The sequence below is a fragment of the Glandiceps talaboti genome, chromosome 6 (genome assembly GCF_964340395.1).
Source record: "Glandiceps talaboti chromosome 6, keGlaTala1.1, whole genome shotgun sequence".
Taxonomy (NCBI): Eukaryota; Metazoa; Hemichordata; class Enteropneusta; family Spengelidae; genus Glandiceps; species Glandiceps talaboti.
Genome location: NC_135554.1, coordinates 9,130,475 through 9,155,850, shown reverse-complemented (window position 1 = coordinate 9,155,850; position 25,376 = coordinate 9,130,475). Strand labels below are relative to the sequence as shown.

Sequence of the window (25,376 nt, the reverse complement as noted above, 5' to 3'; positions counted from 1 at the left end):
GTAGCGGAGGGTAGCGGATTATTTTTTTTCAGCAAAAGCGCTGAGATTTGGTAGCGAAGGTAGCGGTAGGTAGCGGAGGGTAGCGGATTTTTTTTCCAGCAAAAATATTGAAATGTGGTAGCGAAGGTAGCGGTAGGTAGCGGAGGGTAGCGGATTTTTTTTCCAGCAAAAATATAGAAATGTGGTAGCGAAGGTAGCGGTAGGTAGCGGAGGGTAGCGGATTTTTTTTCCACCAAAAGCGCTGAGATTTGGTAGCGAAGGTAGCGGATTTTTTTCCAGCAAAATTATTGAAATGTGGTAGCGAAGGTAGCGGTTGGTAGCGGATTTTTTTCCCCAGCAAAAGCGCTGAGATTTGGTAGCGAAGGTAGCGGAGGGTAGCGGATTTTTTTTCCAGCAAAAGGATTGAAATGTGGTAGCGAAGGTAGCGGTAGGTAGCGGAGGGTAGCGGATTTTTTTTCCAGCAAAAGGATTGAAATGTGGTAGCGAAGGTAGCGGTAGGTAGCGGAGGGTAGCGGATTTTTTTCCAGCAAAAGGATTGAAATGTGGTAGCGAAGGTAGCGGTAGGTAGCGGAGGGTAGCGGATTTTTTTCCAGCAAAAGGATTGAAATGTGGTAGCGAAGGTAGCGGTAGGTAGCGGAGGGTAGCGGATTTTTTTTCCAGCAAAAGGATTGAAATGTGGTAGCGAAGGTAGCGGTAGGTAGCGGATTTTTTTTTTCAGCAAAAGCGCTGAGATTTGGTAGCGAAGGTAGCGGTAGGTAGCGGAGGGTAGCGGATTTTTTTTTCAGCAAAAGCGCTGAGATTTGGTAGCGAAGGTAGCGGTAGGTAGCGGAGGGTAGCGGATTTTTTTCCAGCAAAAGGATTGAAATGTGGTAGCGAAGGTAGCGGTAGGTAGCGGAGGGTAGCGGATTTTTTTCCAGCAAAAGGATTGAAATGTGGTAGCGAAGGTAGCGGAGGGTAGCGGATTTTTTTTTTCAGCAAAAGCGCTGAGATTTGGTAGCGAAGGTAGCGGTAGGTAGCGGAGGGTAGCGGATTTTTTTTCCAGCAAAAGGATTGAAATGTGGTAGCGAAGGTAGCGGTAGGTAGCGGAGGGTAGCGGATTTTTTTCCAGCAAAAGGATTGAAATATGGTAGCGAAGGTAGCGGTAGGTAGCGGATTTTTTTCCAGCAAAAGGATTGAAATGTGGTAGCGAAGGTAGCGGTAGGTAGCGGAGGGTAGCGGATTTTTTTTCCAGCAAAAGTATTGAAATGTGTTAGCGAAGGTAGCGGTAGGTAGCGGAGGGTAGCGATTTTTTTTCCGGCAAAAGCACTGAGATTTGGTAGCGAAGGAAGCGATTTTTTTTCAGCAAAAGCACTGAAATGTGGTAGCGTAGGTAGCGGAAGGTAATAATAATAATATAATAATAATATTCTTTATTGCCAATCGATAGAATCGAGAGGAATGTGCCTTGGCGTTGCTCAAAAAAACACTCAAATACAGAAAAAGACACCACAAAAGCACCATAAAATCACAAACGACTGATAAAAATGCAGTATTACGACACAAAAATACAATCTTAAAACGCTACATTCAAATGCGACAGTTTTGAACTGCTTTTGGAAAGAAACTGTGTAAAAAAAAAACGTTTCCCTGAGGGAAGGAGTTCGTAAAAGTGATGCGCCGGGTGTGTTGTATCCTTTATAATCGTGTCGGATCTCCGTACAAGGCGACCAGCATAAACAGAATCATCCGATGGAACCTCGCACCCGATTATTCTTGAAGCGGTCTTAGCTATTCTTTCAAGACTAATTCTATCCTTCTGTGTCGCATTACCGTACCAGACAGTAATAGAAAATGTAATAATACTCTCAATGATTGCTCTGTAAAAACGAATGAGAATATGTTTACTTAACCCAAATTTCTTAAGTTGCCTCAGGAAAAACAAACGTTGTTGTGCCTTTACCAAAATTGCGTGTATGTGGGTATCCCATCTCAATGTATTTGTATTATTGAACCTATGAAGGTAAACGATTCCACCTGGTCAACATGTTGATCATTGATTTTAAGTGGGGCAATTAAACCTGGTTTTCTGCGAAAGTCGATGAGCATTTCCTTTGTTTTCTTAATATTCAGCTCAAGGTTATTATTTGAGCACCAGTCAACTAGCCAGGCCACCTCGGAACGGTAGATGACTTCGTTGCCATTTTTAATCAGCCCAATAACTGTAGTGTCATCTGCAAATTTTACGAGTTTTACAGACTCATTATGGGAGACACAATCGTTGGTAAACAAGGAATATAACAACGGTGATAGGACACAACCTTGAGGTGCGCCAGTACTAAGAGTGATGGAATATGATGTTTTATCCCCAAGCCTAATGGTCTGTGGCCTATTCAACAAAAAGTCCAAAAGCCAAAAACACAGGGACGTATTAAAATCGAATGATTTGAGCTTCTCAAACAATTGCTTTGGAACGATCGTATTAAATGCTGAACTATAATCTATGAAAAGAATACGTGCATATGTACCAGGTGATTCTAGATGTTGTAGAACAAAGTGTAAACCAAGAGCAACAGCGTCATCAACTGACCTGTTCGCTCGATATGCAAACTGGAATGGGTCAAGAAATGGCTCGGTAGCAGATTTAAGGTATCTTAGACCTTCATGATTACGGAAGTTAGAGCTACAGGTCATGATAATCGTTCAAACATGATATTTTCCTTCTCTTTGGAACTGGAACTATTATGGAGGACTTGAAACATGCGTTTCAAGGTAGCGGAGGGTAGCGGAATATTGTTTTACCCGGAGACCGAAAGTACACCAACACAGAATCAAAAAGCCTCCACCAACATATGTGGTAAAGATATTAAAACTAGTCCTACAAAAATACATTTGAATTCAATGGAGAATTCTAGAAGTATATATCTATGGTTGTAGTATGGGTTCAGTGGCATCATGGTATAGCTGACATTACATTCGATGAATTTGAGCAAAGAATACTCGAACCACACAATAAGAATATTATATTCTTGGACCTTTTCAGAGATGATATTGTTATGCTATTGGACGAAACAAAAGATAACTTTAAAGTGTGGGTCAAAATTAATAACGATTTACACTGAACTTTTAAGTTTTCGTTTTAAAGTTCGTAAGGGGTGGATCATTTGATATCCTGAGGAGGACTTGGAAGATTTCGGGGGGAAAAACAGATGCCAAATGGAGTGTCTTGAAAAAAATCCGGATCTGGGTGGGTGAGGGGAAAAAATGTCTTGGCAGGGAAATGATGCACAAATTCGAGTGTACAGTTCAACCTGCTAGTACCTCTCCAAATAGGACACTTGTCAGATCATGACTAACATTTTCAAACACATGTCAGGGACCAGTCAGTTTCGTTGGCCTGTGGTACATATATATATTTGTTCTTGTCACTATTTCTTTCATAATTTTTTTAAATATTACTTCATGTAAGGTTCAAACATAACTATACATAAAATTATACATATACATGTATTACGTAGCTACCACACTAGTTTAAGTTCACAAATGATGTTTAAGTTCACAAATCAAGTTTCCGATTTGCATTTTCAGTGTGTCATCATACCACGGCATATATAAAAACTGTCAACGATGTTTATTTAATTGAAAATCAAACATGTATTGAAATATGTAGTTTACTAAATATAATCTGTGTGTGATAGAACAGCATCTTTTTACTCTCCTTATCACCCTGTGCGAAAACCAAACAGAAAATTGTGGCAACAAAAGTTGGTGTTCAACATAGGTGTAAAAAATCCGGATATCTCAAAGAAGGAAAGAAAAAAAAATTGCCAGCATAGACGAAGGAGAAAAAGATAATTCACAGGCAAGCAGGTGGGAAAAAATATAATAACTCTCCACCAATCCCCCCCCCCCGGATATCAAATGGTCTACCCCTAACAGGAAACAACGTACTTGGATCGACAAGTTTACAAAGATCGGAGATACAACAAAGGAAGGATACTTGACACAAACCAATACAAAATTAACTGACATATTTCAGGTCTTCCATAAAGAGTATCGATCGTCACCCGATAGATACGTTTAAAGAGTTCTCTAAAGGTGAAAGCCTTAGATGGCGACGTCCGTAACTGTATCAACACAGGGGATTTTGTCAACAAATTAAAAGATTTCGCAAACAATCTACAACGATGTGGATATGAACTGTTTTAGAACAAAATCACGCAAGTTATGTACGAAGTCAATCACAAAGCCAGAAATATTTATCTTCAAAAAAATCCTGCAATGAAAAGCATGTGTGAAAACAAAAGATTTGTTCATAACAACATACAACCCATTCATCAACACAAAAGACCTAAAATTGGCAACCAAAATATGTGAAATCATGTAAAAGAATCGAATAGTTGTTCCCTGAAAAATCACCAATAGCCTAAAAACGAAACACAAATCTTTGTGACACACTAGTTACAAAAACACGAACAACATGAATAGTCAGAATCAACACAAGACATCGGGTTTAAACATTGAAATTTCGGTATTGTTACTACACGCACACATGTCAGAAACATAAACAACATCGAAAACTTATTATTATTATTATTATAATTATTAATATTATTATCATGAATTAACATTATGGTAAATATTGTTAAATGATTTAGGAAGGAACCACACCATGGTTTCGAAACCTACTGTATATGGATCACATGCAAATAATGCCAAACTTTAGATTCACCAGCGTCTCGCAATATAAACATTTAGCTAATATTTACCAACCGAAAGTATTATTTTAACTAATAGCGTACACCGTAGAAGTGACGCACATACAGAAAATACTTAAAGTCTGGAGCTACCCCCCCCCCCCCATACCTACCTGCTTTCTCCAACGCCTTTAGAAACATCATAGTTCCATAGCTACAGCTCGATACAAGAAATATTAGCCAACCAACAACAGACAGTACATGCAAGTGTACAATAAAACAACAACAACAACAACAACAACAACAACAACAACAACAACAACAACACACACATATACATACATACATACATACATACATACATACATACATGCATACATACAACGTATGCAACACGACCTAGAATACATTATTCCACAAAGTATACACCACGGACACTCGATGAGCTTCATTTTACCCTTGCTTTTGATGAGTAATAGAAAAGCTGGTGATTATTTAATTATGCGTCAAGTTTATAAAAAAATGTTTGATACCTGTGAATTAAATGGAACTGTCGTACATATTCCACTTTGGTAAAAACCCTATGAAAAAAAATATATATATGTGTGTGTGTGTGTGTGTTGTAAACCGTTTGTGGGACTTGTCAATAGGGGCACTTTTCAGCCCAGGTACATATATGTAATTAATATTATACATATTATTAATGATGTATTAATAGTTAATTTAACACTACACTTTTTAGCCGTCACCTACAAGTAATGAATGGTATATATAATGAACCCATAACAGAAAAACGTTATGTGACACCTATTAATCCACATATATCCCTTTCCCTTATTCGTCTGTGGTTGCCATGCTAGCCCACATAATTGACCTTTAACAAAGTTCATCTACAGCCAAACATCAAAGCAATTGGCATAGTTTTTTTTATTAAGTTGATAGCACAGAGACAGACACTTTACCATCCCTATAACACATACTTTACAAATTGGAAACATTTGTACACAATAATGCATTTGTGCAATGCAGGGTCTCACTTCACTGTACATTGTATGTGTATTCATGGATATTGTCAAGGGGTGAGGAAAGGGTGCAGTTTTGAAAATAATTAGAACATCAGACAATGGTGTTATTTTTTGAGCTTTACAGCAATTTTTATTAGAAAATTTAAAATCAATACAAAATTACAGATGTGTAAACAATGGAGTTTTATATATCTCAAGATGTGTACAAGAAATAAGATCTACAGTCATAAATAAGCCAGCTACTTTTCAATATTAATGGAAAATGTCTTCCTCAAATCATTTGGAAGAAATGGTTAACTTTTCACAACTGATATGTTTCTCAGGAATCATATATATGAAACACTACTATAACAGCCTGTTAAGTCCAATTGTTCCTCTCTCAGAAGTGAGTGACATATCACAGGTAAAATATATTTTTCCCAGAAGGAAACAAAGTACATGACACCAAATATAAAAACAGTAAACCTAATGTAAAAATGTCATGGCTTACACCTAGGTGCATTAAACCACAGAAAAGTTTAGTAATAATATAAAAAAGGTAAACAGAAAAGAAATGCTGGCATAATCTTGAATAGACAAGTAGCCTTTTCCAGCCTTAAATACAAACGCTACGAAAGCTAAAAGTGGTTGGATATAACATTATCAATAAATATGCCAAGACTTTAATGTGGGAGTACATTACAATTACATATTGTGGTAGCAATTTGTGTCACATGAAACTCAAATTTTAATAGCATGTAAAACATAACATGATAGCTAAGAGAAATAAAAATAGCTCCAATGGCACTGAGGTACAACTGTACTGTTTTCAAAACATTTCACATGGTGAGCCATGCTAGGTATACATGTTAATTTGCTAAACGACCAAGAAGTTGCCTATCTACCCTATTGTAATCTTTGCAAATCATTTGACTGTTATTATGGGTGTGGTCAGGTTGGTAGAAGTATTTGCATAGATTTTTAAAATGTTTACTCATTTGTCTACAAAGTGATGTTATTTCACTAAAACATAATGCCATTTGGCTGTTGCCATGGTTGATTGGGCCAATTTTAATAGTCAAAAGGTTTGAACATCTGCAAAATAAGTCTAGTAGCATCTCACCAAGTTCCAGTCCAAGAACTTCCAAGTTTGTAATAGAAGTTTTTTTTACCAAAAAGACAGATTTTAGCCCCAGTTTCTATATTTGTATATTGGTGAAATCATAATGTCACGAACAAGTCTTAATTTACACCCTCTTGAGAACATTCCCACCAAATTTCAGACCAGACTGCCGAGTAGTTTCTGAGTTTTAGTTTTCTTCTTACCAAAAATCACGTTTGACCAAAACCACACACCTGTGACGCGAACATTTTCATTTGAATAATTTCCCAACTAGACATCACAAGTATATGTCCCTTCAAAACAGTAGGGGCTGGCAGTTTTTGAGTCGTACAAACACACACACACAGACACTACTGGCCTATAGCACTACTGAACCTAGTTCAATTGTGCTAAAAAAAATCTGCCAACAAGACCAAAAAAGTATTGTTCCCACCCCACCCCTCACCTAAATCACACATAATGCACAAGTTAACCACTAATGAGCTCCTCAATTGGGGTAGGGGGGGGACCTGTTCAAGCATGTCTGAGTTATGGCTTTGGACACGGAAAAATCACAAACAAAATGGCTGCTAGGCGGCCATATTGGATAATATCAAGAAACAAATTGACGTGCATATGTATGCCATAGTATGTTGCCCCTGTACTAAGTTTGAATAAAAATTGGTCCAGGCATCTCCAAGAAACAGCTCCGGCTAAAATAATTTGTACTACATTGTTCATTAGTGCATCTGATAAGCAGACTTTACAATTAACATACATGGCAATCGCCATGACAATCTTGGCTGTACATGCCATGTGCAATGGTAGATATTATCTTTTCCATATGCTTTTCCCTGTCACTTGACTGGATGAAAAGATACTGTTCTTCTGCTTTCGCTGTTATGATTTCATATGCCAATTCCCCATTGAAAAACATATCTGACACAGCTTTTTTCTGTAACTGTATTTGTGAACCTGTAATTATACAAACATAACGTTTTAACATACAAGAAGTTTTGTGATTTTAGAATTGATGGGCTACAAGAAAATGGATGCATACAGTAACAATAATTGTTGACGTCAACATAGTAAGGAGACTTTTGTCATAGCTCAAACCAGTGTAATAGTTTAACACAGTTCAATTTTTCTGTAGCACAGATACAACTGAAGTTGTCACATGTTTTATTAATGGAAGTTCCATTTAAAATAAGTATATTGGATTAGAGTATTTCTTTTAATTGCATCATAAAAGTAAAAACTTTGTAATACTTTATGTTTAATATTAGTGTATTCATACAATACAATTAAGCCATTTGTTGCATTCTTTTTGTGTAACCTTAATTTTCTGTATGAGTGTCATAAAAAGTTGTTCTGTATTGCATACATGATTTGAAACCTGATTCTTGGTTGGTTTGATTTTAAAGGTACTGCAATGGCACTCCTACGCAGTATTACAGGTATCATTGTCACTGCCATGATAAAAGTTATCTTTATCATCATAAAAAAGAAATCATTCATTAAAAGCATTTCAAAATTTCAAAGTGATGAAATCAGCCATGTCACTGTCATTCACATCCAAACATATGAAGTACATTCACTTCTCTTCGTCTGTGACTACTTACGCGCAAAAGGCAGGTAAACCTCAACCATAAAAAATTACATGCTGATCTATGCCATAGTTTGTTGTCCTTGTAACATGTTAATTCAGAAATTGGTACATCCATATCTGAGTACTGACGGATGGATGCATAAATAGATAGACAGAACCCAATCCATAAGTCCCCATTCTGGACTTCGTCTGGCGGGAATTAAAAAGATAATGTTTGTGTATAGGAACAAAGAATATGGATGCAGGAACACAATCTAGATATGTTAGTCCCCTGAAGTTTTCTCTGCTGCACAGAAAGATTTCGTAAGAGTTAAAAGAACAATAACTGAAATTGCCATATATTAATACACAAGTTCAATTTCACTTACCAGAAACAACACCGTATTTGTGCAGATGTTGAGGGCTCAGCTTTATTTTGTAAGAAGTCTTTCATTATGCCGTCTCCTTTGAGTTGTCTCACAACATCATTGTATGCTTCTGAAAAACCTCTGAAGCTAACCCAAGAATGGTTTCTGAAAAAACAGAATCAGTACAACTATATTAAATACCCTCATATTGAGGAAAGGAAAAATGAAAAATGTGCATACTTCCTCATATAGCTCTCCTCTGTAAGGCACCTATGTTTGCAATTTAAGAGAATGATATAGAGCTTTCAAGTGTAACACAACAATGTAAGGTAATGGCACAATCAGCGCATGGTGAAAGTTCCTGTATGAGTTGAACTTAATACCTGTGTTAATTGTTAACATTTTAAATTTACACCTTTTAAAATCAAAGCACAATAAACATCCCCTATTTAAAAATTCCCAAAGGTTGTACTTGCAAACATTTTTTGAATGTTTACTCACTTGCCTACCTAATGATGTTGTTATTAGACCAAAACATACTACCACTTAGTTGTTGCTATGGGCATGGTCACTGTTGCTAGGGCCAAATGTTGCAGAAGAACAATTCTGAGAATATTCCTACCAAATATCAGGTCAATCTGCTCAGTAGTTTTGGAGATCAAGATTTTTGACCAAAAATTCACATTTTTTGACCCAAAAATGGCTCTTAATCGGCTAAATTGCATAATATCCCTAAACAAATTAACGTGCTTATGTATGACATCGTTTATTATCCATAGACTAAGATTGAAAATAATTGGTCCATGAATGTCCATGAATGACTCTGGTCGGACCCACACACACGGACAGAACCCAATCTATAATCCAACCCCCCCCCCCCAAAAAAAAAAAAATATCAAAGGTTGCAGCAGGTCTGTAGACACAAGTTGGTGTGTTTTCTTTATGAATGTGCTACAAACGTAAGTAAGAAAGTAAGAAAAGAAAATATAAATACTTACGCAAGACAGGCCATCCATTCATGAAGGGCAACAGCTGCAAATGCCTCTTCAGAAATAGACAGAGCATCTTTTCTCCTGATATCTGATGGATAAAACTTGTGCCCTCTTTTGTCTCCTCATCTTCCTCATCAATTGCAATTCTATGATCTTCGAGCGCTCTTTGAAATATAACCTCGATGTAATTAAACCTCTTGGGCATGTTGACAAGTGCATGATTGATGGAAAAAAATAAACATTGTACCCCAACATATGTTAACTTGGCACACAACAATGTCATTATCGCATTTTCTTCTAGGTACTTCATATCTTTTGAAATATGGATATTCACCAAAGCATCATGGCTTTTCTTAAGGTTTTGTATTCTTCCATCAGCCTTGATAATGTCCATCTTGAAGTTTTGACCTCTTAGGCATACCTGACAGTGTAGATCCTGAGTGGATAACAAGAGGAAAAACAAGAAAATGCTATATTATTGTATACTTAGTTGAAAAATGGCAATCTATGCATGTCATCAGAAAATTACTGCACATTTATTGTTCATAATTTACAAGCCTGCTGCCATGATGAGTAACATTAAACTGGAATGTCATAAATAATTACAAATATTTAATTTAATCAACTAGTCTGCCAAAAAGCAAACAAGGAACACATATCATAAGCAAACAAGACATTGTATAATGATATAGTCCCGCAGGTTCATTTGGGTGTTTTTGGCGGATAGGTTGTGGTGCAAACAAAATGTCCGCAAGTTGGCCATATTGGATCATATCACAAAATAAATTGATGTGCATATGTATGCAGTAGTGTGTTGTCCTTGTAGTGAGTTTGAGACAAATCAGTCAAGCCATGGCTCTGGAAAGCAAAACAAACAAATCACAAAATGGCCACCTGTCGGCCATATGGGATTGTATCACAAAACAAATTGACGTGCATGTATGTCCATGGAAGTATAACGTATGTCATAGTGTATCAAGTTTGAGACAAATCAGCAAAGCCATGTCTGAGAAATGGCTCCGGACATATTCCAGACAGACAAATGAAATTGTGACAAAATGGCCGCCTGTCAGACATATTGGATCGTATCACAAAATTAATTTACATGCATATGTACGTCATACTTTGTTGTCCTTGTACCAAGTTTGAGACGAATCGGTCCAGCCATGTCTGAGAAATGGGTGCGGATACACGCACACACGGACGGAACCCAATTCATAACTCCCCAATCCGGACTTTGTCTGACGGGGACTAAAAATGACAATGCCTACATTTGTATATGTGGTATCTCTTACAAAAGTATCAAATCACAGCCTGTTCACAAGACACATGGCAGACAAAAGAGTTTACTTTGTAAATACCAAGTGCTGCAAGTCAGTTGCAAGTTGATCTTACTCTAAATGGTTGGGATGTACTACCCAACAACATTACTAAGTATTCTATAGCCCTGGTTTGGCACTGGCCTGGTCTTGTCCTAGAGCAAAAAAGCCAATGTGAACGCATACCTTGTCCCAGATGACGCCCTCGCATGCTACCTACAGTACATGTTGACTTTGTTTCCATTGTCTAAGTGAAGGCAACAAAGAGGATTACCACATAGGTATTGTTCTGATCATGGATCTATTCTCTATAGAGAATCATAAACATTATTGGTAATACAATCAAGTGACTGAGGAAGGAACCATATCATGGTTTTGAAATGCATGGTACAAGGGTCATAATGAAAACAGTTACTTAGTTACTATACAGTCCGACTACTGTCTTGCCATATTATTACCCATAACCAGTCAACCCATGTATATTCTCTTCAACATAATTAATGTACACTATGAAGTGCCATTGTCACATAAAATAGTTGATGTGAACACATACCAAAAGTTAATTCTGGATTAATTTGTTTCCTGGGACCAGGCCACGGCCAGGATTTTTAGTAATATCAACAGCCTAATTAACTCAACGTACTTAATATACAATGAAATAGCATCAATGCATAAACTATTGCCATGGCTAATAAAAAAATCCATTTCAATGTTATGAAAAACTGTCAATTGGTCATAGGCTTTGTAATTTTTAACATTATAGCTTACACACTAGTCTACATACGATTGCAATTATTTTGAGGACAATAATACCATGCCAGGTCACCAAAGTGTTTCAATTAATTTCGTACACAAGGAAATTAAAAGGAGAGACAAGCCCTGGTAATAAAGTGATTGCCTTGCAACGTGAGTTCTAGAGAGTGAACAGTCTGTACCATGGACCAGTATTGTCACCTGGATATTGTGGAACATTAATTAGGCTGTTCACATTTAATATTTTGTGTATGGCCAGGCCCTGGTCCAAAAAAACAAAACAAGTGTGAACAGTTAATTGTCCTGGGACGCATACGATTTTGTCCAAGGTGAGAAGCTGGTTTAGGCTACAGCCTGGTCTTGTCCTAGAGTAAAAAGTCAATGTGAACACTACCTGGTTCCAGATGACACCCTCTCATGCTGACCTACAGTATATGTTTACCTTTTTACCATTGTCTAAGCAAAGGCAACAAAGTATCTTGGTGCATATATGAGATCAATACTAAGACAATGAACTATGTGTACATTTCTGTTGTCTTTTAATTTATGCAGGTACTGGTATTTAGGGTAAAGGACACTTACCCACCAGCATCTCCCCATATCATTACCCATAAAAAAAATCAGCCATCAATATTCTTTTAAACATAATCAATGTACGCTATGAAATTCTATTCTCACAAAAAAATAGTTATGACTCCATGGGCATGAGCCCAATTTTTGCTGGTATGACTGACTGTATCTTTTAGTGTGGAGATCTAGAGGCGAGTCATTGACAAGTAATCACCAAAATCTAAACATTCCGAGTTTCTCGGGTTTGGGTTGTTCACATAAATTGAGTGACAAACAATCTAAACAGCTGTTTCCTTGATAAGTTGCCCCCCCCCCCCCCCATTCCATTGTGTGGCAATGCTGATTGAGCAGGTCAGACAATGGGAGTTAATTTCACAACTCCTAGGTGACAATGATATAACTCGACACGAACAAGTTTTTACCACATATTTTCTTGGTAATTCGAGTGAAGTAATGTGAAGAAGTGACTCTGTCTGCAGATAAAACTCACTGTAGAAGGCGATGACTGTATTTCCTGGAACTGTGTTCCACTTTAATTCATGATTTTGATTTTTTTATTCTTCGCGAGGAAAATGTGATTTTATAAACTGATAACCAAACAAATGCGAAACAAATAAACTGAACTGACCACTCAACATGTGACGCTGTGCGTCATACCCATCAGCAGTGATGTCACTAACGCATTTACTTGCAACCAATGGCAATAATACATTTGCTCTTACGAATACGAAAATAGTATGGGGCCCGTTCTGGTCACACTTATGTAGAAATAATAAAACTACTGCTGTAATTAATATTATGCATTCCTTGAATTACTTAAATGTCTTTTGATTAATTTTATGTACCGGTCTTAATTTTATGTAGTCTTTAATTAATTTTATGTATTCCTTGAATTAATTTCATGTATTCCTGGAATTAATTTCATGTAGTCTAGAATTAATTTATGTATGCCCTGAATTAATTTTATTTATGTCCCGAATTATTTTTATGTATGTGCCGAATTACTTTTATGTATGTCCCGAATTATTTTTATGTATGTGCCGAATTATTTTTATTCATGTCGTGAATTAATTTTGTGTATGTCCTGAATTAATTTTGTGTATGTCACGAATTAAATTTGTGTATGTCCCGAATTGATTTTATGTATGTGCTGAATTACTTTTGTGTATGTGTCAAATTAATTTTGCCCCTACAATCCTTTGCGCAAGATATCTTATTCAAAATGGCGGCCCACAGCTCAGAGTGGTGCACGGTGCTCAGCAGGTATACTAGATATGTTTTTTTTCTATACAAATAGTGATGGGTATAGAAAAAACCATATCTAGTATACCCCCATGAGTATCTGTTTATTTGCTGGTTTATTTAATTATTCTATTTGTCCCTATACTTGTCGTTCGTTTGCTTGTTCATTTGTCATTTATTTGGTAGTTTATTTATTTATTTTTTTATTTATTTGTTTTGTTTTGTTTTGTTTGTCACACGGTTCCTGGGTCCCCTGTGATACAACATGGACCTGGACAAAGGCGCTTGGAAATTTCAAAACACCAATTGGAACACTTGCGTTCCCTCTTCTACCCATGGCAGAAAATTGCTGATATGCTTCAAGTGAGTGTTTCGACTATTCAGCGAAGACGAAAGGCGCCTTCGTCCAGGTCCAAGTTGTATCGATGTTACATGTTATTTGTATAATATGGGAAGGTAGTCCCGTTGGATTGGGCCCTTCTCTCGCTAAGTCATCCAAAAGCAAAGACAAAGTCCCGTGGCATCAAACATTCGAAACTTAACTTCATATAGATCGTCTGTTGATCCTAAATTCAGGGGAGACAGAAAAACTCGAACAACTGATTTTAGATTGAGCAAAAATTGGTAGAATCCTCCTTGATTTCTTTCTCGAATGACAACCCGCTGAGCATCACTGCGGGCCGCCATTTTGAATAAGAAATCTTGCGCAAAGGATTGTATTTGTAGGGGCAAAATTAATTCAGCACATACATAAAATTAAATCGAGACATACACAAAATTAATTCAGCACATACACAAAATTAATTCGGGACATAAATAAAAATAATTCGGCACATACATAAAAATAATTCGACACATACATAAAATTAATTCCAGGAATACATAAAATTAATTCCAGGAATACATAAAATTAATTCAAGACTACATAAAATTAATCAAAAACACATTAAAATAATTCAAGGAATACATAAAATCAATTGTAGACAACATAACAGTGCATACAATTAATCAAAACACATTTAAATAATTCAAGGAATACATAATATTAATTACAGCAGTAGTTTTATTATTTCTACATAATCATGATAATTGTGACCAGAACGGGCCCCCATAAAAATAGCGTTATCAGATAATAAGATGGTATGCATAAGTTGTAAAACTGACAGGTCAAGTCTCAACAAAGACATAGCTTTTATTTGACTGGTGTTGAAGATGTGTCAAGCAACAAACTGTAATTTTTAGTACAGAAATAGTCGAGAGATGGGCTGGGAGAGCGTAAGTAGAACATAACGTACATACTTACGTGTAAACGAAAAGAGAAATATAAAAAAGTACTTACGATGATATAGTAGAGAGCTAAAACCCGGGGACAAAATGACGATGCAGCTGGAGAATGGAGCTGGCTTTTATCTCGACCTCTGACCTCTGACTTCTAGGATGAATACAACATGTACAACGCAACGTACACGTAACCAGACTCTGCATGTGTACGCGACGCAACGCAACGCAAGGCCTGTTTACTCATGCAGTGTACTTCCATGGAGAAAATTAGTGCAGAGATACAGCGCGGTTGTAACACGATGTACACCATTTAGTGTAACCGTAATACAGTATATTCAATGTATAATCATTGAATGTGTTGGAATGTAAAAGGGTACGTTTAGAATTTGAACAAGTGGGATCACGGTTGTCTGTTTGTAACGCAAGTGGTGACTCGGTCGGTGTACTTCCACGGCCAAAAAAGGAGTGCAGAAATAAAACACGGGTAACACGATGTACACCATTTATTTTGTGCAAAAAAACATGACGGTAATACAGTCTGATGTATAATGTAGATTCCTAAAATGTGTCTGAATGTAAAAGAGTAAGTTTTGAATCTCGCTACCTTCGCTACCCTTCGCTACGTAGCGGAGAGAAAAAATAAAACCAATTCAACCCCATATCTTGCACTAGATGTACTAGTGGCTGGCCAATTTCTTAGCGCTGATACCTTGCCTGGGTCAGTTTCAATACCACGAGCAGAAACAATATGTCCAAGATATTTCACCTTACGTCGAAACAGAGAACATTTTGATGGTTTTAATTTCAAGCCATAAGTAGACAACCGTTCAAACACCCTCTGAAGTCTTTCAAGATGATCATCAAATGTCTTTGAATAAACCAGAACATCATCTATAAAAATACAACATTCACGGAAAGTTAGCTCACCAAAACTCTTTTCCATGAGACGTTGGAAAGTAGCTGGCGCATTAGTCAACCCCATAGGCATTCGGTTAAACTCATAATGACCTAGGTTACCAACAGTGAACGCAGTTTTCTGCTTGTCTGACTCCTCCATATCCACTTGGTAAAACCCTGACCTGAGATCTAAAGATGAAAACCAACTAGAACCACTAAGATTATCAAGTGTATCATCTATTCTAGGTAAGGCGTAGGCATCTTTCACAGTTTTAGCATTTAATTTAATCCTGCCGACTACGCCATTTGTCACGGTTGCCGCCTCACACTCCAAATATCATACCAGTTGATGCAGTTAACTCAAATAAACTTTATTACAACGTACACACATAACGGAAAGGACAGGAGCTGAAGTACAAAGTGAAAGAGGTAGGTTGTTGCCTTGCTGGCTACACAAAAAAAAAATGTCACAAAAGGAAAAAGAGAATATAACTAACCTGAAGTACAAAGTGAAAGAGGTAGGTTGTTGCCTTGCTGGCTACACAAAAAATGAATGTACCGGTGACCTGTGTGTTGGGCTTTTTTACCTGACACGGTACACCTGTCTAAAACTATTTGACTACTAGTATCTAATGAAATTCATGAAGGTAAAGTGACATAACTGTGACATATTATTACACGGCAGGTTTTGAGTACAAATTCATTGTGTTCTGGTTAATGACAGCAAGTGATTCAGTCGCAGATTTGACAGATTTTTAGCAGTAGAAAAAGAAAACGGAAAAAATACTCCACCCAACCTTGCATGACTTACATCTAGATATACAATTATAGGTTTACTGTGTGTATAGTTTTATGTTTTGTATTGCGACATAGATTGCTCGTCGTTCACAATATTAATGAATCAATTCTATATTTCTTTACTGGCGTGTCTTTCTCTGACGTAATTTGGACTTCAGTCTGTTGATGATTTCTCATACCAATTAAACAAAGGTTACATATATATTTCTGAATCGGAACAGTAACATTACAATGGTGTTCGTGTACCATCACCAACACACATATAAAAACAAACACTTCTCATCTTTCTACACAGCAGCAGCTGCAGCAGCAGCAGCAGCAACAACAACAACAACAACAACAACAACAACAACAACAACAACAACAACAACATCAACATCAATAATGTAAATAGTCATGGCATACACACTTTTGGTACTTTTTCTATTGGATAGATAATATAAAATGACAGTTCAATCGCAGACCAATCACAATAGATAGGTTACAAACCACTTCATAACAAACAGTCATTTGACTAATGACAAAGTGCTGTGAATAAAATGAGATTATTACCCGATATTACCTCTTCGTTCGTCGTATCGCCATGAGTACCGTTTTGGCATTGTGACACGTCATGTTATATTATATTATATTATATTATATTATATTATATTATATTATATTGCCGAAACGGTACGAACGGTGATACAACGAATGAAGAGGTGATGTCGGGTAATAACCGATTTATCATATGCCTATGCCCATTCAATCAATGAAAGTACACGTAAAATTAAAACAAATATACTATGTAACGGCCGCGGCCTGCAGAGATTCCTGCACTCTAATGCCAGGAGACGTTCACATGCACGTTCTATTGACCCTGTCAACCTATTTCGGTTGATCATCAATTTTCATCAGATTCTAGAGTAAAATGTCATTATTGTCATTATTTCGAAATATAACTTCGGTTGTAGAGATGGTTCTCTTAAAAAATCAGAAAATGCTTCAATATGTTATATAATAAAAGTAAATGGTCCCCTGCGATCACACTCGTAACTTTCGTACAGCAGTGTATTTTTCATAGTGTGGTACAGTGTAGCGTAAAGTGAATGATGGCCTACTACAGTCGGTGATACCCTTATGAAATGAACGTACCTGTACAATGAGGTTGTGAATTTGTAATTTAAAGTATGATCCCAAATAGTGTCATTTGAGTATTTGGTATATGGATATTTTCGTCAGAATTTCCCTAAAATAGTCTAAATTTTGTGGTCATATGAGATAACATTGACCGCCGTTTTTGATGACGTTTAATGTGAATATCATGACGTTTAACGTCAAATATCAGAAAGTGATATTTCACGTTAAACGTCAGCAAGAACGACTGATCTGAGCATAGGTATATGATAACACACATCTTAAACCAACTGTACTCAGTCCCATAACAAAGATGTCATATATAATAGGGGCTATTAAATATCTCTCATCTAATAGGTGCTATTAAATATATCTCATACAATATGTGCTATTAATTATATTTCACATTATATATCAAACTTTAAAAGGTGTTTCTTTTAAATCGTTTGCTAAAACCACACTTTGTTGTATAATAAAGGTCTTCTGAAATGACTGTGTTCAATCAGCTGCCAATACTCAATCTTGTAAATTACCCTTCATAGATCAATACTGTCCAGTCTCGGGTCAACTACAAAAGCGTAAATCATTAATGTTTCATCGACCCTAATATTATGTATTACTGGAATATCTGCCTACATTGATCACTTACATGGCTACTTCGTCGAGAACTAGATGTTTGTGTTTGTATTTTGTGTAAATATCTATTAAATAGTGTCGATATATACTGTTATATTATATTATATTGAATTGAAATTTAGGAAAATCAAACCATCTCATATTGTTCAAAAACACTTAATTCAAGTACAATTGACAATGAAACATATCAATTACCATTATGACTAAAACAACCACAAGTAAATATTAATGTTGACATTACTGGAATTTAAAGTGACATATACATATGAACTTTAACACACACAAATATTAATACGTATTTCTAAATGTTTTGTTTTCAATTCTACATGTATCGTCATCTTGAAATTATGAAATTCAAAACGTGCTGCATTATCCCAAACTATACGACACTGTGAAGTGAATTCTTTGAATAGAGGATGAGTACCATATAATTAAAATTCTAGTTATTAATTAATACCACATCAACTTGTCAATTTTTTCCACCTTTTTTATGGGTGTGCCAGTGCGTTTATTCCTGTGACCTATTTCCAATGCATGTTTGTAATGGTTGTCAAAATAGCTTTCTCTGTGACAGTTATTTGTTCATTTCTGGATTTCAGAATCCCTAACAACAATAGTTTTCGGTAACGTATATTTATAACACATTGTGCATTCTGTTTGTGCAGATTTACTCAGTGCTCGGCATTCACTCGGAGCCACAAACCTCAAATGAGTAAAAACAGTAGATATGATAAAATTACAAATATTCAAATCTAGGTAATGGATAAAATTACGAGTGTGCAGTTACGATATCACTTCTTGATCAATTAAAAGTAATCCAGGTTTTCTGACCACTTTGTCGAATGTGGGAAAGTGCACCAGTGTAACTTCGTATATTAGTCACGATTGATAAAAAAAAACATATCAACACTAGAAACTCTATTTTTTGCAGAACGCTAGGTCAATAAATAAATATGAGGTTTTTACCAGTTTATAGGACGTTTACTGTACTTATAATCTAGCGTGCCATCGTCAAGTTTAATTTCTGATTTGTTGTGCATGATCTCGTTTTCCGGCATTTATTTCTGAATCCTATACAGGAAACTGCACGTCAGCTATTCCATCTGCCTCCTCTGCTGGAGGGGTCAACATCTGTCGGAATTCTTCATCATTGTCGACTTCCAGTGGTTTTTTCAAGAGAAAGAACGCAAGTGACATCCCATGGGCAACGATAATAGCCTGTATGTGAAAAGAAAATCAACGGTATTATTATATATCATAAAATATGACTACAACTTTTGTTCAGCCTGGCAAGTATAGAAGCATTAGTGTAAAGTGTACAATTTGTCTTAGGTAGTACTTCTTCTCCACAATGAACATAAAACGAATAATAAATAACTGTATGAACTTTATGATAAACCATCATTACATACAATGATATATTGATGTGACAGAATGTTAACCAGTAACCAATATATTCGTATGCCGTCATATGCTAAATGTGGCTACTGACTATAAAACGAGCTGAGATACAACTTTTCAAATCATAACTTAGATACACGGTACATAACTCTGTACTCCTTGAATTAATGAAAGCATGAAATGACATTTTTTTTTCTCACTCAGAATCATTGTAAGGTTTATGGCAAGCAAAGACCAATGTTCATTTCACATAACATAATCCTGTCAAACTGTGGGCAACAGAAATAAACCACTGCGCAATTTCCGGCATAGAGGTGATCCCTGTTTTGATCTCAAATTCAAGCATACATATTTACTTTCGTTACATTTTTCACAGCATATGGTATTAATTAACATTGATTTCGGACTTGTGGATTGTAAATACCCCATACATATCGCATATTTATATATAATCCCATGAAATCAATGTTAGTTTTACGTCATAATGCTCCGAGTATGATTCCGCGGACTAATACAAATTCGAGCCTACCGGCTCGAATTTGTAGTCCGCGGAATCATACGAGGAGCATTATGACGTAAAACTAACATTGATTTCATGGAATTATATATTTATCACATAAATATTTCCCCGTATTTTTCTAAAATTTTAAATCGTATTTTACGAATACTGCATCATTTCATCGCACTATATTCTCCATCGCGTATTAAAAAATGGCGCCCGATGGCTATGCAAATTGCATAATCGCGTGACCTGTCGCGAGGTCAAGCTCACCATATGTATGGTATCGGTCATACTGTTGTGTGGTTTCTCAACCAAAATTATCGGTTATAACCTTGCGATGTACATGTTATATCGAATTTAGTTTAAAACGTAAGTAGAATTGTCTGAATACGACTTTTGTGCCGTCATTTTAATCATATTTTCTCGGGTTGTGTAAGTTCGGAGATCTGAGCTCGACGGAAAATCGGAAATAAGCTTAAGCTTGCCGGCTGCTACATCGATAATCTACGTGATTTTTAAATAGAGTAAAATGTATCAAATTAAAATAAAAGGACTTCTACGTATCAAACTCATGTCATCCAAGGATATATGTAACGTAATGTATGCATTTACGTTTTGAAAGCACATAATTATTACGATAAACTTGATCGTAGCGTAGGATTGACACGAGCACTCGAACAGTACGGAGAAAAAATAGTTCGGTAGAACAGGGGTCACACAGTAGAAGATATGCACGTATTTATGTGATAAATAAATGTACCTTCAACGGGTCAATCAGGAAAGCTGACAATGCACATGATGTAAGTTGAGATACCAGCCACTGCATTGACACTTCTGGTCCCCAATCAAGACTGTACATGATCAAGAAGAAGTTTGACAGTAATATGGAGGTGATCACTAGACTCCAGCCCAATATTAAACAGCAGCTGGGCAACAGATTGCGTCTGGTAGTATTCCCATCACCGTCAACATTGGTAGTTATGATTTCCATGGGCAGGATTCGGCTTAGGCGGTTGGATTTCTCGAACAATTTAACCATCAGGATTGCCGGTGGTATATTTATAAGACAAGATATGAAGGCAATATATAGTGTACCCAGGGAAATGGTCACCTCACCATAACCAATAGTTTTTGTGGCTGCTACTTTATCTCCAGTATTGTAGAACATCGCACTGACCAACATCGTTAGAAACAACATGGATGTAATACAGGACAAACGCTGTACTCTGGTAAAATGGCTTGGTAGCTGTCGGTTGAAGATTGAACCCCACAAGTAATCGTTGAACAGTTGCAAGCGAAGTTTGTTGACCAACACGTGTGTAAAGCTCCTCCGATCTTCTTCTTTTGCGACGTCCAGGGTCTTTACCAGGTTGTCCTTTCCAAACCATCCATAGCAAAGAAAGTCATACCTGAATTATTAAACATAGAATGATGTAGATAGATAAGACTTTCTCAGAGAAACATATAGTGTTGACAATAAGTCAATCATGTTGTGTAGTTGTATGATTCATAGGAATGCTATCAACCTACCAAACTTTCAAAGATTAGGTCTTTATACCCTGAACAACGTTACATTCAAAGGATAGGACGAAGACTGAAAAGAAGACCTCATTACCCATTTGACACCTAAAACAAACAATCTGATGAAAAAAGTGTTTTAACAGGGTCATCATTAACCACGATTTAATTAAAACAGAACATTTCTGAAGTTTATATCATCGATAGTTTACAAAGAAACGCTGTCTACGACATGGATTAGTATTAAACGAATTTTGGGTTTACAGAGTGGATTTATTTTCGTCAGGAAACACAATGATTCGACATGTACCATAGCTAGTTTAATAATCAGATTTTCTTAATCTTTTAGTCATAGATAAATTGAAGCTGGGGGATGTGGGTGAAAACGAAAACGTGGAAAGGTAATCCCTATATTCTAAAATTAACATGTTACAGCATTGCTCTAAATATCTATTAATTATTGTTTTATCTCTCCCAAACTGATGCCGACAGATTTAACATTTCATCCTGTCACAGCGGCGTGGTGTTGGCGGAGTGATACATGGATTTTAGTCAAGGCTATTGTCTGGAAGTAACCACCAAATACATTACAAAACACAAGGGACTTTCATTTAAACGAAAATAAAAACTCACTTCTTTATTTCTGCTTCGGGTTTCAAATCAGTAATTTCAATTCTATCCAAGAACCATGGATCGTAGTCTTGACCGTTTGACTTACACAGTGTCACTTGTAGTCGTTCAATTTGTCCCAAATAATCAAACACAGCAGCGTTCAAGGAGCGAATGCTTCCTGACTTCAAATCCTATAAACAAGAATATATTAAAATGAATAGGTTTTCAACTCAGCCGATAGAGGCACTGATTTTGTGGTCCGTATCATAAAATACAAATTTGTCACTTTTCTTACTGTTATGAGTTTATCTACACACACATTTACCTACAGATGATCCAGTACACCTCATGAGAGTTAATCATTACATTACATATCTAGAAACTTAGTTTCAAACAATGGTCCATTTGCAGCTAGTGCAGCATTAAATATGCCATTACTTATGCTTTAAATTACGAACAAATCTTAGAATGAACGTTTTTCTTACCAACTCTCTCTCCTTGCTGTCAAGAAGTATTCTTCGGCTGATCCCATTCTCGCCATCTATTCTCAGTGCTACCTTGCACTTAGTACCGGCTCTAGGACGTAATCCAGTATATACAGTTATGCCATACCAGTATCTGTGCCAAGGCTCGTTGTTCGTCTGAGTGACTGCAAGCCACTACAATTGAAATTAAATATCAGCAAATATTATTGTTAATTAGTGGTGTATGTACAAAGAATCTTACATTTATCTTAAGAACTGTAGGAGTTTCAACACTTTTTACATAAATGACAGTTTTAACTAAACCTAGTAAATGAAGCGTTTATTCCAAAAATCTTTTCTTACTGGTAAAATGGACAACACAACCTATGACAGCATAATTAATAGATTACCTTAATTGACACAAATCCACGATGCATAGTGATGGATATGACATATGTACGATGACATGCACAGTGCACGGTGGTGGATATGACATATATTTCAACAGAATGCACCGTTCACGGTGATAAACATGATATCCATATGACAGAATGCACAATGCATGGTGATGGGTATACTAGACATATGACAGAATGCACTGTTAAGGATATCCTTTACATACGACATAAAGCAACATGGACAGTGATGGTTACGATATACATACTACAGAATGGAAGATACACAGTGATGGTTACGATATACGTACTACAGAATGCAACATACAGAGTGGTGGATGTGATATACATACGACAGAATGCATGATGTACAGTGATGGATATAATATACGTACAACAGAATAGAACATGCGCAGTGATGGATATGTCACAATTTGACAGAGTGTAGAACGTTTTGAAACTTTTGACTTTTCCATTATAGCTGAACAATGTGAGATGATACAAATGATAAATATTAACAGGACATCTGTTAACGAAAAGCTATTAGCTTTATTCACCCCCGGAAAGAAAGTTAGCAATGTAATTGCTACAGAGGCACAAGTTGACTTTACAAGTGTTAGCGGTAATGTCACGAACTTCAAACTTGTAACAATGTTAATTTCCATGATATGTAAAACCACTAAACACATGACATCAATGTTAACTGTTTACTAGCTAGGTTGAATATGGGGTTCGTACAAGTATGATTTATAAACCATCCATGTAAAATAAATTTATAAACCCTAATATGCCATCAATTTAATACATGCAAACACAATTAGTTACATTATTAATATTATGTTCTTACATTCAGTATGTCTTGTTTATCCTTCTTTCTCATCCAAATCACTGAGATCATGTATATAAGCAATCCTATGATAATTACAATCATCACAATACTGCTTTGCAATGATAGGTCAGTGGAGAAGACGTTGCCAAAATCAATCGTATTGACTGGAACAACAACATCAGCAAGCACACTGGTGAATGTCGTCAGGTGATTGAAATAACACATATCAAGTGTACCATCGCCAGATGATGAACCAGGCTGTAATACAAACAATATGATATTCCGTTAACAAAATAACTAAATATATAACTATTAGTTTTCCTCCATACATTATAAAGACACTGCATTGGTGAAGGTGACCAAAATGATGTTTGTCATACCAGACAAACATATATGTATTTAACTGGTTTGTTTATTTGAATACTTACTTACTTAATTAATTACCGTAATTAATTTCAAGCGTGATTAAAATTTGCCAATAACATGTGCAATGGTCCTGATGGTGTATCCTGGTGGATACAAATTACAAACACTAAGACTACAAGGATTTAACAACTATAGATCAAAAGTATATATTTCAGGCAGAAAGTAGGGACTAAATATTTACATTCAGTCATAAAATAGTAGTCTTAATGTCTGAAATAATACAAATAGGTTAAAAGTCGTACGTGCATTTAAAGAGTGTGCCAATCCTCAGTATAATGCTAGCACATTCAACTGTCTAAGGTCTAGATGAGTCGAAAGCAGGGCGTGGTGTCAAAATCACGGTACACATGTACATATATACATACCCCTACTATATGAGTAACCCCCCCCCCCCCCCATCCTCCACTTCCATGGCTGCAATGGAAACTTACCCGACATCCCTCAGGCTGCCATTTTCGGTTATATTCATTCCAATACAAACAGGTAGTAACGGTAACCGATAGAGTGATATTGTGTTGTTCGATTCTGACGTGTTGATTCGTGTTATCTGTAGATCAAATATATACACATATATCACTTTATCATGTAATTAATTGTTATGTTTCTCAAAACGTATTATTTAACCGAAATATTTTTTTTAAAATACGTTAATCAATCAATCAATCAATCAATCAATCAATCAATCAATCAATCAATCAATCAATCAACCAATCAATCAATCAATCAATCAATATTTACGTTGTAAAAAAGTGATATGTGTTAACATATGATATAAGAATGGATGGAACGATAATTTGATAAATCAAGTCAAAAAGATGAACTTACTGGTTTTCAACAGAAAAATGTAAACATCATCAGAGGATGAAGTGTTGTACATCAATCGACGCCTC

General features: G+C 36.2%; 1 protein-coding gene across 3 annotated transcripts; it reads right to left on the bottom strand.

Moving 5' to 3' along the window:
- Positions 1-5,870: 5,870 nt before the first annotated feature.
- LOC144436296 (uncharacterized) lies at positions 5,871-15,333 on the bottom strand. Of its 3 annotated transcripts, XR_013480945.1 has the most exons (5): positions 14,951-15,333; positions 9,730-10,163; positions 8,757-8,900; positions 8,402-8,577; positions 5,871-7,754 (listed from the first exon to the last, which is right to left on the bottom strand). XR_013480945.1 is itself a non-coding variant. In XM_078125045.1 (4 exons), the coding sequence occupies exons 2-4, from the start codon at positions 10,119-10,121 to the stop codon at positions 7,688-7,690; spliced, it is 603 nt and encodes a 200-aa protein (XP_077981171.1). In that variant the 5' UTR covers positions 10,122-10,163; positions 14,951-15,333; the 3' UTR covers positions 5,874-7,687. The 3 variants fall into 3 exon arrangements, 2 of the variants coding, with proteins under 2 accessions (XP_077981171.1, XP_077981172.1); XM_078125045.1 differs by lacking the exon at positions 8,402-8,577 and having other exon boundaries at positions 5,874-7,754; XM_078125046.1 differs by lacking the exons at positions 8,402-8,577; positions 14,951-15,333 and having other exon boundaries at positions 5,877-7,754; positions 9,734-9,870.
- Positions 15,334-25,376: the final 10,043 nt, after the last annotated feature.

Bases quoted from the DNA above. Each gene is read 5' to 3' on its own strand.
- LOC144436296 (XM_078125045.1), bottom strand. From the start codon at position 10,121: ATGGACATTATCAAGGCTGATGGAAGAATACAAAACCTTAAGAAAAGC. The intron at 8,901-9,729 runs GTATTTATATTT...CTGTTTTTTCAG, and splicing joins GGATGGCCTGTCTTGCGTAA to AAACCATTCTTGGGTTAGCT. The intron at 7,755-8,756 runs GTAAGTGAAATT...GTATAATTACAG, and splicing joins CAAATACGGTGTTGTTTCTG to GTTCACAAATACAGTTACAG.